This window comes from Suricata suricatta, chromosome 12, assembly GCF_006229205.1.
Source record: "Suricata suricatta isolate VVHF042 chromosome 12, meerkat_22Aug2017_6uvM2_HiC, whole genome shotgun sequence".
Taxonomy (NCBI): domain Eukaryota; kingdom Metazoa; phylum Chordata; class Mammalia; order Carnivora; family Herpestidae; genus Suricata; species Suricata suricatta.
In genome coordinates, this window is record NC_043711.1 from 85,325,453 (window position 1) to 85,338,215 (window position 12,763).

Below are 12,763 nucleotides of genomic sequence, written 5' to 3' on the forward strand. Positions count from 1 at the left end.
GAAAGGGGACAAACTGACAGTGGGGAGATTTGAAAGGGCAGGAGAAAAACTACACAAAACTTTACAGCAATAAATTAAAAATCTAGCTAGAACATGTGACTTTCTATGAAATTACCAAAGCCCTTTCACAACTATTATTTCAACAGCGCTGTGCTTTGGACAGGCAGTGCTCCAATTATGTTTTCTAGAAGGAAAAGACATTGAGAGGGGGACCCCCAGCACAGGTCCCTGACAAGCTACTTGCTCTGTCTCAAAGGTCACAGTCACAGGAGCATGTGCCCATTGACAGGGACCCACAACCTTCTCGCACTTCCAGCCATCACCTTAAACCCCCTGGTTGGAGGCCGGCCTTATTTATTTTTCCACTTGAAATGCCATAAGGGGTTTCACTTTATTTTTACTTCAAAAGCAGCACCATAAAAACCTTGATGATTTGGGCCCCAGCTGTCCTAAGCTGTTTGTCAAGGGATCGGTTTCTCCAATCTCCTGTGGAGGGAAACAGTCTTAGGCGAGAAGCCATGGGAGCAGAGAAACACAAATGTCTCATCTCTAAAAATTTCCAGACTCCCTCCTGTTCACTGCCTGGGCTGCCCTCTGCTCCCCCTCCCCCAACCCCACCATCTGCTCTCCAGAGAGCATATCAAATTTTGGGGCTAAGGTACTCTGGCGCCAAGGACCCAGCCCCTCCATGCTACCCTCTGTCCCCCATCAACTCAGAAATCCAACACCACGACCCAAATGGACTGCAGCCACATAAAACCACAAAGTAAAGTTTATAAAGCTTTATTAAACATTTCAAACAGCTGTGCAACGAACACACCAGAAATAAAAGCTCCAGAATAGCAGTCCAAATGTTCCACAAGTGTGGCCTCACGGTCCCATTCCCTAGATGGACTGCCTCCAGTTCTGTCCTCTGCCTGGCCCACCGCCCTCCTGACTCAGGCAAGAGAAAGATGGATGATTTAGACTGGACGGACACCCATGCTGGTCCCTGGCGGGTAGGGGCCAGGAGAAAGTCTCGTTTGCCAACACTTGTTACTGAAGCGCAGAAAAAGCAAAAAGCAAGTGACAGTCACAAAGTCTTCCTGTGCATTCTTCATAACATACAGTCTCTATGCGCAGGACTGAAGGAGCTCCTGGCACGAGGACGATGGCCACTGCTCCCCTCTGTCTTGTCTGAACCACCTCGGAGTCCAGCGTGCTGGTCACCCGCAATCCCCATGCTAAATAAAAACTGTAGCAGCACCTACTATAGCTAGCTATTGCTACACCTCAAAATCAGAACACGTTTGATAAAGCTTCTTTAAAAGGAATATACACATGTATTTGTACACGTACACACACATACACACACACTCACGGCACACCAAAATATATTCAAACACCTATCAAGGGGATCATGGCTGTTATGAACACACACACAAGTATTCTTCCACTCACTCAGCTGGGGACTGCTAGATCTATGTGGACACACCGCACCTCAATCCTGCAGAGCATGCACGGGAGACACGATGAGGCCCCCCTCCTTGGGAGGGTTGAGAAAGGCAGGAGGAAGGGCAAAGAAAGTGAGGCTGGGCTGGTAAGCATGAGCCCAGACACCCAGGTGAAAAAGCAACAAGTATCTGTCACTTCTTTCTTAAAAATGAAGTGGGGAAAATACTGGAGGTCTGTGGACAACAAGCAGCCAAGACACGTTTTTGTCTAGCCTGCTGACTAGGGAAGGGCAATGAAAAAGCGAGGCTCTCGGGCGTCAGCAATCTCTTTCAATTCGAGATAAGTGCAAAAATGAGCCCTGTCTTGGACAGGTGCTCCCCCCAAAAGGAAAGGGGCAGAAGAGAACTAAGGGGAAGCCAGGAGAGGGACTGAAGAGTTGGTAACATTCTGGGAAGGGGAAAGACCCTGATAAGGAGGGCTCACAGAGGTGATGAGATTGGCATTTTATCTGCCCAGGTCATGCTGGGATGGTTGACCAGGATGGGTGCAGACTCCTCGCAGGAATGAGGCGAGGGGGGTGACCATCCTGCCAGCCTTCGGGAGCAGAGGGAGGAACCGAGATGGGGACAGAACACACACAACCACAAGACCACCCACAACTATAGGACTCTACAATAAAAGCACCGGTCAGTGCCATTATTCACATTATAAGGATAAAACATCACAGGCCGAAAAAGGCGCCGTCAGGAATGTGGCACCCGCAGGGCTGCGGGATTTGAAACTCCAATGCTTTATGACCTATGTCAATGCCTCCCCTCCCATCTTCTGCTTCCTTGGACAGCTAAGTGGGCAGGCTGTTAGGTGCCCACAACGCCGGGGTCGTGCGCCGATTCCGGAAGCGGGGAATCAGAGCAGTGGTACAGGAAACAGTTTCCCCAGCAGCTATAGCAGATGAGGAACAGGGCTGCCAGGAACACCAAGGCACAAATCGTGCAAGGCTTCCGCTCCAGGAGGAAGCTGAGCAGGTAGAAGCCCATGAACATGGAGTGGCTAAACCACAGGGCGGGGTTGAGGGGCTTGGGGATGAGGAGGACGGGCAGCAGCCACTGGAGGCAATACATGATCTCTGCCGGGCAGGGCCTTCACCAAGGCCACCGGGCACCGCTGCAGGAACCGACCCAATGGGAGCCAGCGGGCGCAGGCAGCTGCCCTCTGCTTTCTTCAACCCTCACTCTCCAGGAGCTGAGCCGCTGTGCTCTCTGGCTGTCAGCCCGGGATCACCAAGGCAGCAGGGATCCTGAAGAGAAAAGTCAACACAACAGACAAACAGACAAAAAACAGACAGACAGACAAAAAAAAAAAAAACAGGAACAGAATGTATACTTATTTGGGAAAATGGATCATGGTTAACAACAGCAAATGTGAATGCCCTTTCCTCCCTGCCCACCCATGGAAGTCTACTCCTGTCCACATCACTGGTCCAGGAAGCCTCCTGGGGTGTCTCCCCTAGGCTTGTCGGGGTTGGGCCAGAGGGCTCTTCGGGCAGGTCCGGCACAGTGGACTGGCTTTGCCTGGGCCCTGCCCAGCAGAGATCATGTATCGCCTCCTGGGGCTGCAGCTCGTCCTCAAGGGGCCCAGACCTCACAACACCGCCCTGTGGTTGCCACCGATGGCCATGGGCTCAGTGCTGTGCCCCTAAGTAGTACGAATCAGATTCTATATCTAGTATCTATCACAGCAGGTGCTCAGGGGAGAACTGGAGCAGCGTTCTGCCGGCTGGAGTTCGTGGGCAATGGATCTTCGCATGCTCCGTGATGCCGCAGCAACAGGCACTACCAAATATTTTGTCTTAAGATGGTAGCCCAGCATCATTTTGTCCAAAGCAGCCAACTTCTTCGAAAGTCAACATAGAAAAAAAAAATTACCATGCTACTTCATCCAAAGTGACCTCGCTTGGATCACTTACACTTTCCATCTGCTGCTGGCACTGTATAGAACTTGACCTCTGTGAGCTTTTAATCAAAATTAATTTTCTAGCCACACAGGGGCAAATGCTACTTGGCCCCTGTGTTAGGCGGCTTGCTGGTGAGGCGCTCTGGGCCACCAGGGCGCTGAGGCTGAGCTCCCAGACCGCGTTCAGGTCTTCCCGCTGTGCCTGGAAATGGAGCTGCGGCAGCCACAACACTCTGGTGGCGGTATCAAAACCCCTTTCCAGGCTCCAGCCGCCCAGCGCAACGTGTTCAAAGAAGCTCCCTGGCGGTGATAAGACCTACCAGGGCCTGGGGGGAGGAGAGTAGAAGAGGGAGGTTGAAAAGACCTGTCCAGCAGGAAACTATCCCAGAGCATTTTCCAACCACTTCTCGGGACGCTCATTCCATTCCTTCCAGGCACACAAAGGCACCAATCCCTCTGGCATCCCTCCCACAAGGTGACTACCCGGTGACTACCACTTCTGCGCCTAGAGCTCAATGCCCTGGCTCACTTCCCTACGATAGTCACCATGGTAGTAACCGTAAGAAGCGGGACGCGAGGAATCTGGGAAAGGTTATGTGCTCAGGGACTCGTGAAGCCGAGGGTGTAGGCTTACAGCACATCAAATATTAGAATAAGAGTACGGAACAGGCGCCTGTGAAGCCAAGGCTCCAGGAAAGGGCACCTTTTATTTGCTCTGCGGGGCAGACGATCCTTCGCTAAGTTAGGTTTTCCTGGTTTTTCATCCGTGCCTAAGGGTTCTGGCGCGTCACGGGACACTGGGCTTAAATTTGCAAGCCACAGCTCGGCGAGGGGAGGTTCCACACTAAAGACGTGCATCCTCTACCCTAACCCTTTGCACTTCTCAACAGTTGCACTGCCCCTCTATTTTACACTAAAATTCAAAAGCGGGAACAGCGGAATCTTCTGGAAAGGGGCTAAGATGGAACTCAGGAGGCGGGGGTCGGTGTGGAAAGAGCAGATGGATTATTTTTTCCTTTCCTGGCGAATGAGGAGCGCCCCCGGCCACCCCTCCTCATGGACCCCCCCCAAGTGCGCATGCGCACTCGGGTGGCGGGCGGATACTTAAGGCGCGGCCACCGCGGCTGCGGCAGTGCGCCCAAGAGCGGACTCCGAGACCAGCGGACCTCGGCGAACCGCGCTCGCTCTCAACCACTCACCCACCGCTCTTAGAACCATGGCGGCAGTGGCAGCAGCCTCAGCTGAGCTGCTCATCATCGGCTGGTACATTTTTCGCGTGCTGCTGCAGGTAAGTGTGCCCGCGTTCCGCGTGGGAGAGGGGTCCCAATGCGCACCCCCTTAACCGGCAAGCCCACGTCGCAATTGCCGCCTCCCGCACCCGTCCTACCCTTATTGCCGCGATCCCTGCCTACCCGAGTGCCGCGGTCGGCACCGCATGTCCCTGCCGGTTCCCTGCGCCCTCCTCCTCGCGCAGACCCTTCCCAGTGCGCCCGCGCCCGGCCGGGAACAAAGAGTTGGGGCGCGGCGGGCGCCAGCCGCTGACGATCGCCGAGGCTCTTAGCGACCAACGCGGTAAGAAAAACCCGCTACACTCAGACTCGACCCCAGGAGGGAGGCGGGGCACTTCTGATTTGCGAAGACACTTGACCCTCGCATAGCAAAAATTACCGTCTTAAAAAATTGCGCATTGCGGGGAAACTGTCTTTAAAAAATATATATAGCGCTTGCGAAGGTGGGACGATAAATTAAGTTAGAAAAAGGCACTTCTCTGAGGAAAAATAAGAAGCACTTCATTAAAAAAAAAAACCCACAGCGAATGAGAGAGAAGCAATTCGCGGGAAAAATGAATTAGAGAAAATGCGCATTGCAGGAAAAATAAATCCGGTAAAAGCACTTGCAGAAAAAAATGCATTAGATAAAAAGCGCATTGCAGAAAAGAATTAGACAAAGGAGCTAACAGAAAAAAATGAATCAGATAAAAGCGCTTTGAGGAAAACAATTAGAAAAGGTTCTTTGCAGCAGAAATGGAAGAGAAAAAAGCACTTCCAAAAAAGGACAATTCACTTTATTTTTAAAATATCAGAGACAAAGTGCTTTGTAAAAATTAATAAGTCAGAAGAAAGCACTTTGCCCGTAAAGTCGTTTACCCTAAAAGCACCCCTTGCAGGAAGAATTCCCTGCTAAAGGAATCCTTTGCCAAAGGAATCGCATATTTCCTTTAAGGTGTTCCTGGAATGCTGCATTTACTGGGTAGGATTCGCTTTTCGAAATCCTCCAGGGACACAGCCCATTGCGAGAAGTGAGGTATACCTAAGTTTTGGGTCCAATCAGCTTGCTGCCATGCAGCCTTCAGCACAGTTGGAAAAGCTCCAGCTGCCCTGACTCGTGGACAAGCTGCGCCCGCGCCTGCCTCTCGAAGTCCGACCGGCAGGCGGGGCAGGGGGTGGGGCGGGGGCGGGCACAGCAGCGCAGCAGACGCGCTGCGGGTGCCTGCCTCTAAGGGCAGCTCTTGGGTCTCTCATCGCAGGTGTTCAGGTACTCCCTGCAGAAGCTGGCATACACGGTGTCGAGGACCGGGCGGCAGGTGCTGGGAGAGCGCCGGCAGCGAGCCCCCAACTGAGGCCCCAACCCCCAGCCCTGGGCGGCCGTGTCACCGGCTGCTCCTGTGCTTCTCGGCCAGCATGGGAGCCAGCGCCGCGCAGGAATGGGGGGTCCCCTGTGCTCTCTCGACAGAGGAGCATCTGCCAAGGTCAGTGAGGGGCCCGTAGGCCCCCGGAGAAGCAGCACCGACAATGACGACAATACCAGATCCCTTCCAAACCCCTTTGCGCCCCTCCGACTGCTGGGCGGGGTAGAGGGAGGAGGGGGGTGGGGGGAGCAGACCCCCCGAGATCTGGGCACTGGCAATGCATTCTGATCTGGACCAAGTCGGAACAGCGCCAACCTAGCCCCGCAGCCATGGCCATGCCAGCAGGCCCCACCACAGAGCTCCAGACAACCATACCAGCCAGCAGAATGGACATTCCAACATCACCAGCCGAAGCCCTGAATCTCCATGCGGCAGACGAGGCGCCAACTGCGTGCCTGTATGGCGGGACTGGAGGGCAAGAGTGAGGGAGGAGGGTTAAGGAAGAGTGGGGCCCTCTCACTGTCCCTTGCCTACAACACGTGCATTCCAGCCTTGCTGCCTTTGCTCCCTCGATTCCCCTTCCCCCCCTCAATGCCTTCTAAGCCCACCCCAAAGAAATGTGTCACTCAATTTGGACTTACTCAACCAGTAAATGAATCCCATCTTGACTAAAACACCTCCGTGCCCCCAGCCCCTCACTGATCTTGCTTTCCCTGGTCTCACGCAGTTGTGGTCAATATTGTGGTAATCGCTAATTGTACTGATTGTATAAGTGTGCATTAGTTGTGTCTCCCCAGCTAGATTGTAAGCTCCTGGAGGACAGGGACCACCTCTACAAAAAATAAAAAACCAGTACCTCCCCCATCTCGCACAGTGTCCTAGGACCCTGCGGGGTGGTGGAGGTGCACCAAAAAGTTGTCTCTTGTGACTCCTTTGCAGCTTCGAAACATACTAAGACTGGGCTGATGCACCCACTGTGGAGGGGGCACACTATTTGGGAGAGGGACAGAGGGGGAGGCAACAAAATGGGCATATGTTGGGACCCTCAGACACTCAGTTCCAACTTCACTTACCACTGCTTTGAGAAAAAGGGCTACCCCCGCCTTCAAAGAGAAAAGTCTACATCTTTATTTGTGGTCTCAGAATAAGGGACCATCTCCCCTCCCCAGACGGGTGGGTGCCTTCACTGTCCTGGAATAAGGGGACTTGGCAGATCATGGGTGGGAAGATGGGAGGAGGCAAAAGGTAGGAGTAGCCCTCAAGATGGGGTGCTAAGGACCAAGGGGGGGATCAGGACTTTACAACATAAACGTTTATTATCCAGGAGCCCCAAGGAAATGAGCACTGGGCAGGGTGGGCACTGACTTAATGAGTATCGGGTATGAGGTACGGCGTGGGGCCTCCCCTGGCCAGCTGATCCCTCTGGGCCCTATAACCGCTACCAGGACTACCATGAGGGCATTCTGCCCCGCCTCGCTACTACCCAGGGTCTCCTCCCACCTCCCCAGGAGCCTCTCTCCATGGGTGGGTTCTTCACTTCTGTTGGCATTAGTCTCCATATTTTGAGGGGTGCTTACCAGATTCCTGGCCCTGGGCTCTCCCCTGCCATGTCAGGGTGGGTGGGCTGGCTGGCTGGCTCCTGACTTCTTTCCCCCCTCTTTCACTCCTGACTCAGGACTCCTTTCACATGGTCAGCTGACTGCCTCCCCAAATGGCCCTGCCGCCTGTTCAGCCTTGTCTCTGGCTTCATGTGTCCCTGTCACTACACACCTGTTCCTGGGTCAACACCAAGGGAGGATCTGGAGGGCCATAAATCTCTCTCTCTGCCACTTCCCCAAATCCCTTAGTCACAGCTGTCACAAACACTTCTGGAGCACAAAGCACCTCGCCCACCCTGAGTCAGATGTTTTCCCTCTTCTGAGCAACCCCTTGTTTCTAAACCCACTGCAAGCACCTCTGAGGCACCTATAACTTGAGTACAGCATCAGAGAATTATGTGGGTGGCGAGGGCAGACTTCAGTTCTGGTACTGCGCTCTGTCACCAGTCAGCCCAGGGAACCTGGCCAGGTTCCCTCCTACCCCTCACCCTCAGTTCCCCTCTGTAAAAGGGCTGCTAAGATCCCAGAGAAATCCAGGATACTAGAAACTCTGTCACCAAAGTGGCAATCGGCACACATCGGGATTGGGGTAGGGATGTGTAATCAGAGACCCTGTCCTCCTTAGGCTGGGTGGCTTCCTTCACACCATAGCCTGAAGGTGAGGCAGGTCTCCTCCTGCCCCAGGGTGACTCATGGGCAGGCAATGCCCACACCTCCCTTCTGAAGCCGTCCCTTGGCAGGCCACCACTGGGAGTCTCTGTGGTTTTCCACACGTAACCCACAGAGCCATGAACATCTCCACATGTGTTCTCAATGAAGGCTGCCTCCCCCAGCATCTTCAAGGGGTGTGTCCACTGCCCCACTGTCCCAGATGCTCTAACCTCAGCCCGGTTAGCAGGCAGCCAGGTTCAGGTAGACAGGCAGGAGGCTGCTGGCAGCCCTGGGGCTTTCTAGATAACCTTGGCAAAGCCCATCTGTGGGGTTTCTCCATCCATCCATCAGTGTGGCACGGTGAGAGGACAGACTTCCAGGCAAGGGCTGTCCTGGGGGCCTGCATCCACATGGGTAGGCTTGAGTGTGCAGTGCCTGCTCTTCCACGTTCACCCCTCATCCCCAAAGCCTCATGTTCTGGCAGCAAACACAACCCACTGGAGAAGACAGAAGGAACGCGTTCACTTTCTATCCCTGTGCAGTGCCTAGAAGTCTGGTGCAAATACACCTTTTTATAAAAATTTTTCCAGAAGCAATACTATTAAAACATTTTATTCTGATAGCAACGGTAGAAGTCGGAGGTCACTAGAGTTTTATTGCAAGGCCCTTAGTCCACAGGCCTCCTTTCTTCCTAAACTCTCTACCACGACAAGGCTCTGCCCCTATAAGACCAAGGATACAGCAGATGAGTTGGGAGGGGATTGGGATGTCTTTGCAGGACATCAACAGGCAAGATTCTTGGCCCAAATGCCCAGAAAAGATGTTAGTGTCTTAGCCTAGCACTCAGGTTAAGCTTCAGGAGGGTTTCGGTCCCTGACTTTCAGACGTGTGGGGTGCTATGTGGTGCGGTACCTTGATCTATGGAGTATCTGGATTGGGACTGGGGATGGGGGCTTCCCCAGCTTCAGCTGCAGGACCGCAGCAGCTTATTACCCCTGGGTGGGGTGAGGGAGCAGATCTGCCATAAGCCTTTCGCTCGGTATCTATTTTCAAACTGTATCTGCTCAGGAGCCAGCATCCTAAAGTGAGATTCTGAATTTGCGGTTAGTCTGACCCCCCAGAGATATAAACGTGCACGAGTGTGCACACAACACACAAAACGTTAGTCTAACAACACCCTCTTTCCCTCTGGTGACCCGTGCCTTCCCGTATGTGCCCCAGAGACACGTCGCTGTCTTCTCTGAGAATGATCCGGTCCCCCCTCCCATAGGGCCCGTACCCCAGCAGGATCCAGATTCCTGAGCGTTCCCAGAACAGGCAGCACATGATCCTCGGCACACAGCACACAGTGACAGGCTTGTGATGGAATGCATATAGGTTTCAAAGATAAAAGAACAACAAAAAGACAGCCAAACCCAGACTTCCATATTCCTCTTTGAAATAACAATATTACAGATAAAAGGTTAAACTGTGTTTGGCAGCAATTCTAACAAGACCAGTCTCAGATATGGAACTGATCTGGTCACTGAAAACTGACCAGGGCTCTGAATCCTTTGACAGCTTTGCTTGACATTAATCAGTCTCTCTGATTTGAAACAAACACATAAGCAAGATCTAACACTTGGCATTAGCACTTAAGCTGGAACTTTTTTTTTTTTTTTTGGTCCTGGCTTTGGTGTTGCTGTCCAGAAGGCGGAGGGGATGGTTGGACCATGTCAGGCAGGGCAAACAGAAGCTGTTCCCAACACACCAGTTCCCTGAAAGGGATAAAACACGATCCGAACCTATAAACAGAAAGAGCATTTCCTCCCCGGGACAGACCAGAGTCTGTCCCAACATTTAGCGTTGACAAGGAACACGGAGGCCTGGAAGGAATTTACACAAGATCTGGGAGGGGGAGGGAAAAAGCAACTGTTCCCCATCCCCCATTCTTTTTCCTAGGCCATTGGTGTGCCAGGCATTCCGTTCCTTCAGCTGCCCTTGAGGGCCACTCCCCATATATACTGGAGGAAAGGGAACGGGTGTCCGGACTTGGTGAAAAGTTACGAGGGAGTGAGAAGCACCCGCGACTCAAAGCAGAGCGTCAACCTATCACCTCACCTCAGACACCAAAGCGGGTGCCTATGTGTGTGGGGAAGGCCCTTCTTTCCCCTCTCCCCCACGCCCCTTCTGATTTAAAAAATGCGACTGAAGTGGCGGGGACCGAGTGGCAGGACTCTCAGAACCCGGGACCCCTGCCATGGGCCCCGGGCCGAAGACGTGGTAGTCGCGCCCCTCAGCCCCGCGCTCTCCGGCTCCGTCTGTTCCTTCCTGAGAACAGACAGGCGAGCGCTGACCTTGGAAGCCAGAACGAGACCCTGGGGTCCGGTGACCCGCCCTTGGGCCGGGAAGGAACCCCCAAGGCCCAGGCTGGGGCCACACAGGGCAATCACGTGACACCGGACAGGCGTGGCCCCCAGGGTGCGCGAAAGGAAAACCCCAGAAAGGGACCGGGCGACGCCTAAGGTGACCCCGAAGGGACAACATGGCGGCACCGCCGCACTGAGGGCCTCTTATCCCGTTCCCAGGAGGCCGACGCCACGGTACCTGCGAGCCCTGCCATGGCACCGCCGCCACTGTCGCCTTCGCTGCCGCAGCCTGCCTCCACCGCAGCTCGCCACCGACGCCGCAGGAAGCCGGGGAGACGCCCCCTTCGTCTTCTAGTGGAGCAGGCCGAGGACCCCTCCTGGGATTGGGCTGCCTCCTGCAGACGCCTGATCATACGACTCAAATCAGGGTGGTCCCCGCCAGATATTCCCTGAGCGTCTGCTTAATATGAGCGTTTTGGAAACTTCTATGTATTAGTGAGGATTCTTGGGGCTCTCAAGTCTTCAAGCCCGAAGAATTTTTAGTCAGGCATATCTCAGGTAGTCCCGAATCACGGTCTCATGGTCCCCTAATGCATATGCAGCAGATTATGATCCTTACTCTTTGAGAGCTGAGGGCGGTACCTTAGACACCGTAGGTGAACTCTTGATTCTAGTGTCCCGTGTGGATCACTCGTGTCATCCGGGAAAACCCCGTGGCTCAAAGTCCGCCGCCTTCCTGGCTCTTTCACCAAGCGGCCAAAGTTCAGGAGCGGAAAAATCAGGTTCAGAATTTAGGACCAGACGTGGGTCAGGACCTGACTCCTCCCCTTTCACTGTATCTCGGGCAACTTGCCTACCCCGACTTTCAGCTTCCCCAGGTCTAATGAAATGCCTACTTCACGGGGTTGTTATGGGGATTGAATGAGTCATTTATCAGATGATTAAACGCATTCCTTGAGAGCCTATTCTGTGTTAAATGAATTGCTAAAACAAGAGAGTGAAGTAGATATTGCTCCAACCTTAAGGCACTGTCATTCTAGTGGGGGAAAGTTTAGGGGCGGGGATGGGAGTGGAGGAGGAAAGAGAGTTATAAAATAATATTAACTATATATTATTAGTCAATAATATTAACTCTCTCTCTCTAGTTATGCAGCATGGAATGTGCGGCGGGGAAAGAAAGGAGGGTTGTGAAAAATGAATGGAGTCCTAACATAGGGTGAGGGGTAAGGGTGGATTGTCCTTGCGAGGCTGGCATTTAGATTGAGAAACTAAGGGCAATAAGGAGTTGTGCAGGGCAAGAGTGAGACGGGAAATGTACTAGGCAGAAAGAACCACTTGTCCCAAATGAGGTGGGAAGGTGCAGGCAGGGGGGTAAGGGATGAGCAAGGAGTAATGCAGGTAATGGTATCAAATGAATTCAGATATTATCCTGAGAGTAATGAGGAGCCATTTTCATAAGGGGAATGATAACACATTTGGATTTCTGGAAGTCTACCCTGGCTGCATGAAAGACACTTGGGAACAGTTTATTTTGAGGGGGGGAGGACCAGTTAGAAGACTGTTACAGCTTTCTAGCTGCAAAGTAACAATGACTCAGGGTGGTGGCTTGAGGAGGTAGAGAAGTAAAGGATGAAAGATTGGATGTGGATGTGTGCTAAGGCAGTGGCAAGAACATCTAGGTTTTTGCCTTGAGTAGGTAGGAGTAGAGAGCCCTTCATTAAGGTAGTGAAACCTGAAGAAAGATTAAATGGAGGGAGAGGATACAGAGTTCGCCTTTGAGAAGGCAAATTTGAAATGCCTGGGCAACATCTAGGTGGAGAGGGTCAGTAGGCATTTTTATATGAGATGAACTCAGAAGAGAGGTCTGGGCTGGAGATTCATATTTGGGTAACATCAGCACACAGGTGATGGATGAAATCATGATGCTGGATCAGATCCCAAGGGAGGAAAGATAAATTAAAAAAAAAAAAAGTAGAGGAAGAAAAGCCAAGAAAGGAGGCTGATAAGCAGTGACCAGACAGGTGGGAGGAAGACCAGGTGAATATGGAATCCCAAAGAGAAGGTTTCAAGAAGGAGAAAGTGCTCAATGGGGCTGACTGCTGTAGAGACAGTAATGGCACCATTGGATTTGGTTAAAAGGAGAGCTAATG

At 52.7% G+C, this 12,763-nt stretch overlaps 2 protein-coding genes across 4 annotated transcripts; one reads left to right on the forward strand and one right to left on the reverse strand.

The window, feature by feature from the left end:
* Positions 1-767: 767 nt before the first annotated feature.
* BLCAP (BLCAP apoptosis inducing factor) lies at positions 768-10,957 on the reverse strand. The gene is made up of 2 exons (XM_029917309.1): positions 10,852-10,957; positions 768-2,731 (listed from the first exon to the last, which is right to left on the reverse strand). The coding sequence occupies exon 2, from the start codon at positions 2,553-2,555 to the stop codon at positions 2,292-2,294; it is 264 nt and encodes an 87-aa protein (XP_029773169.1). The 5' UTR covers positions 2,556-2,731; positions 10,852-10,957; the 3' UTR covers positions 768-2,291.
* On the forward strand, positions 4,507-6,933 carry NNAT (neuronatin). Of its 3 annotated transcripts, none has more exons than XM_029917312.1 (3): positions 4,508-4,675; positions 5,611-5,686; positions 5,915-6,933. In XM_029917312.1, exons 1-3 carry the CDS (start codon positions 4,604-4,606, stop codon positions 6,142-6,144), a joined length of 378 nt encoding a protein of 125 aa, XP_029773172.1. In that variant the 5' UTR covers positions 4,508-4,603; the 3' UTR covers positions 6,145-6,933. The 3 variants fall into 3 exon arrangements, with proteins under 3 accessions (XP_029773171.1, XP_029773172.1, XP_029773170.1); XM_029917310.1 differs by having other exon boundaries at positions 5,611-5,691; positions 5,915-6,095; XM_029917311.1 differs by lacking the exon at positions 5,611-5,686 and having other exon boundaries at positions 4,507-4,675; positions 5,915-6,095.
* Positions 10,958-12,763: the final 1,806 nt, after the last annotated feature.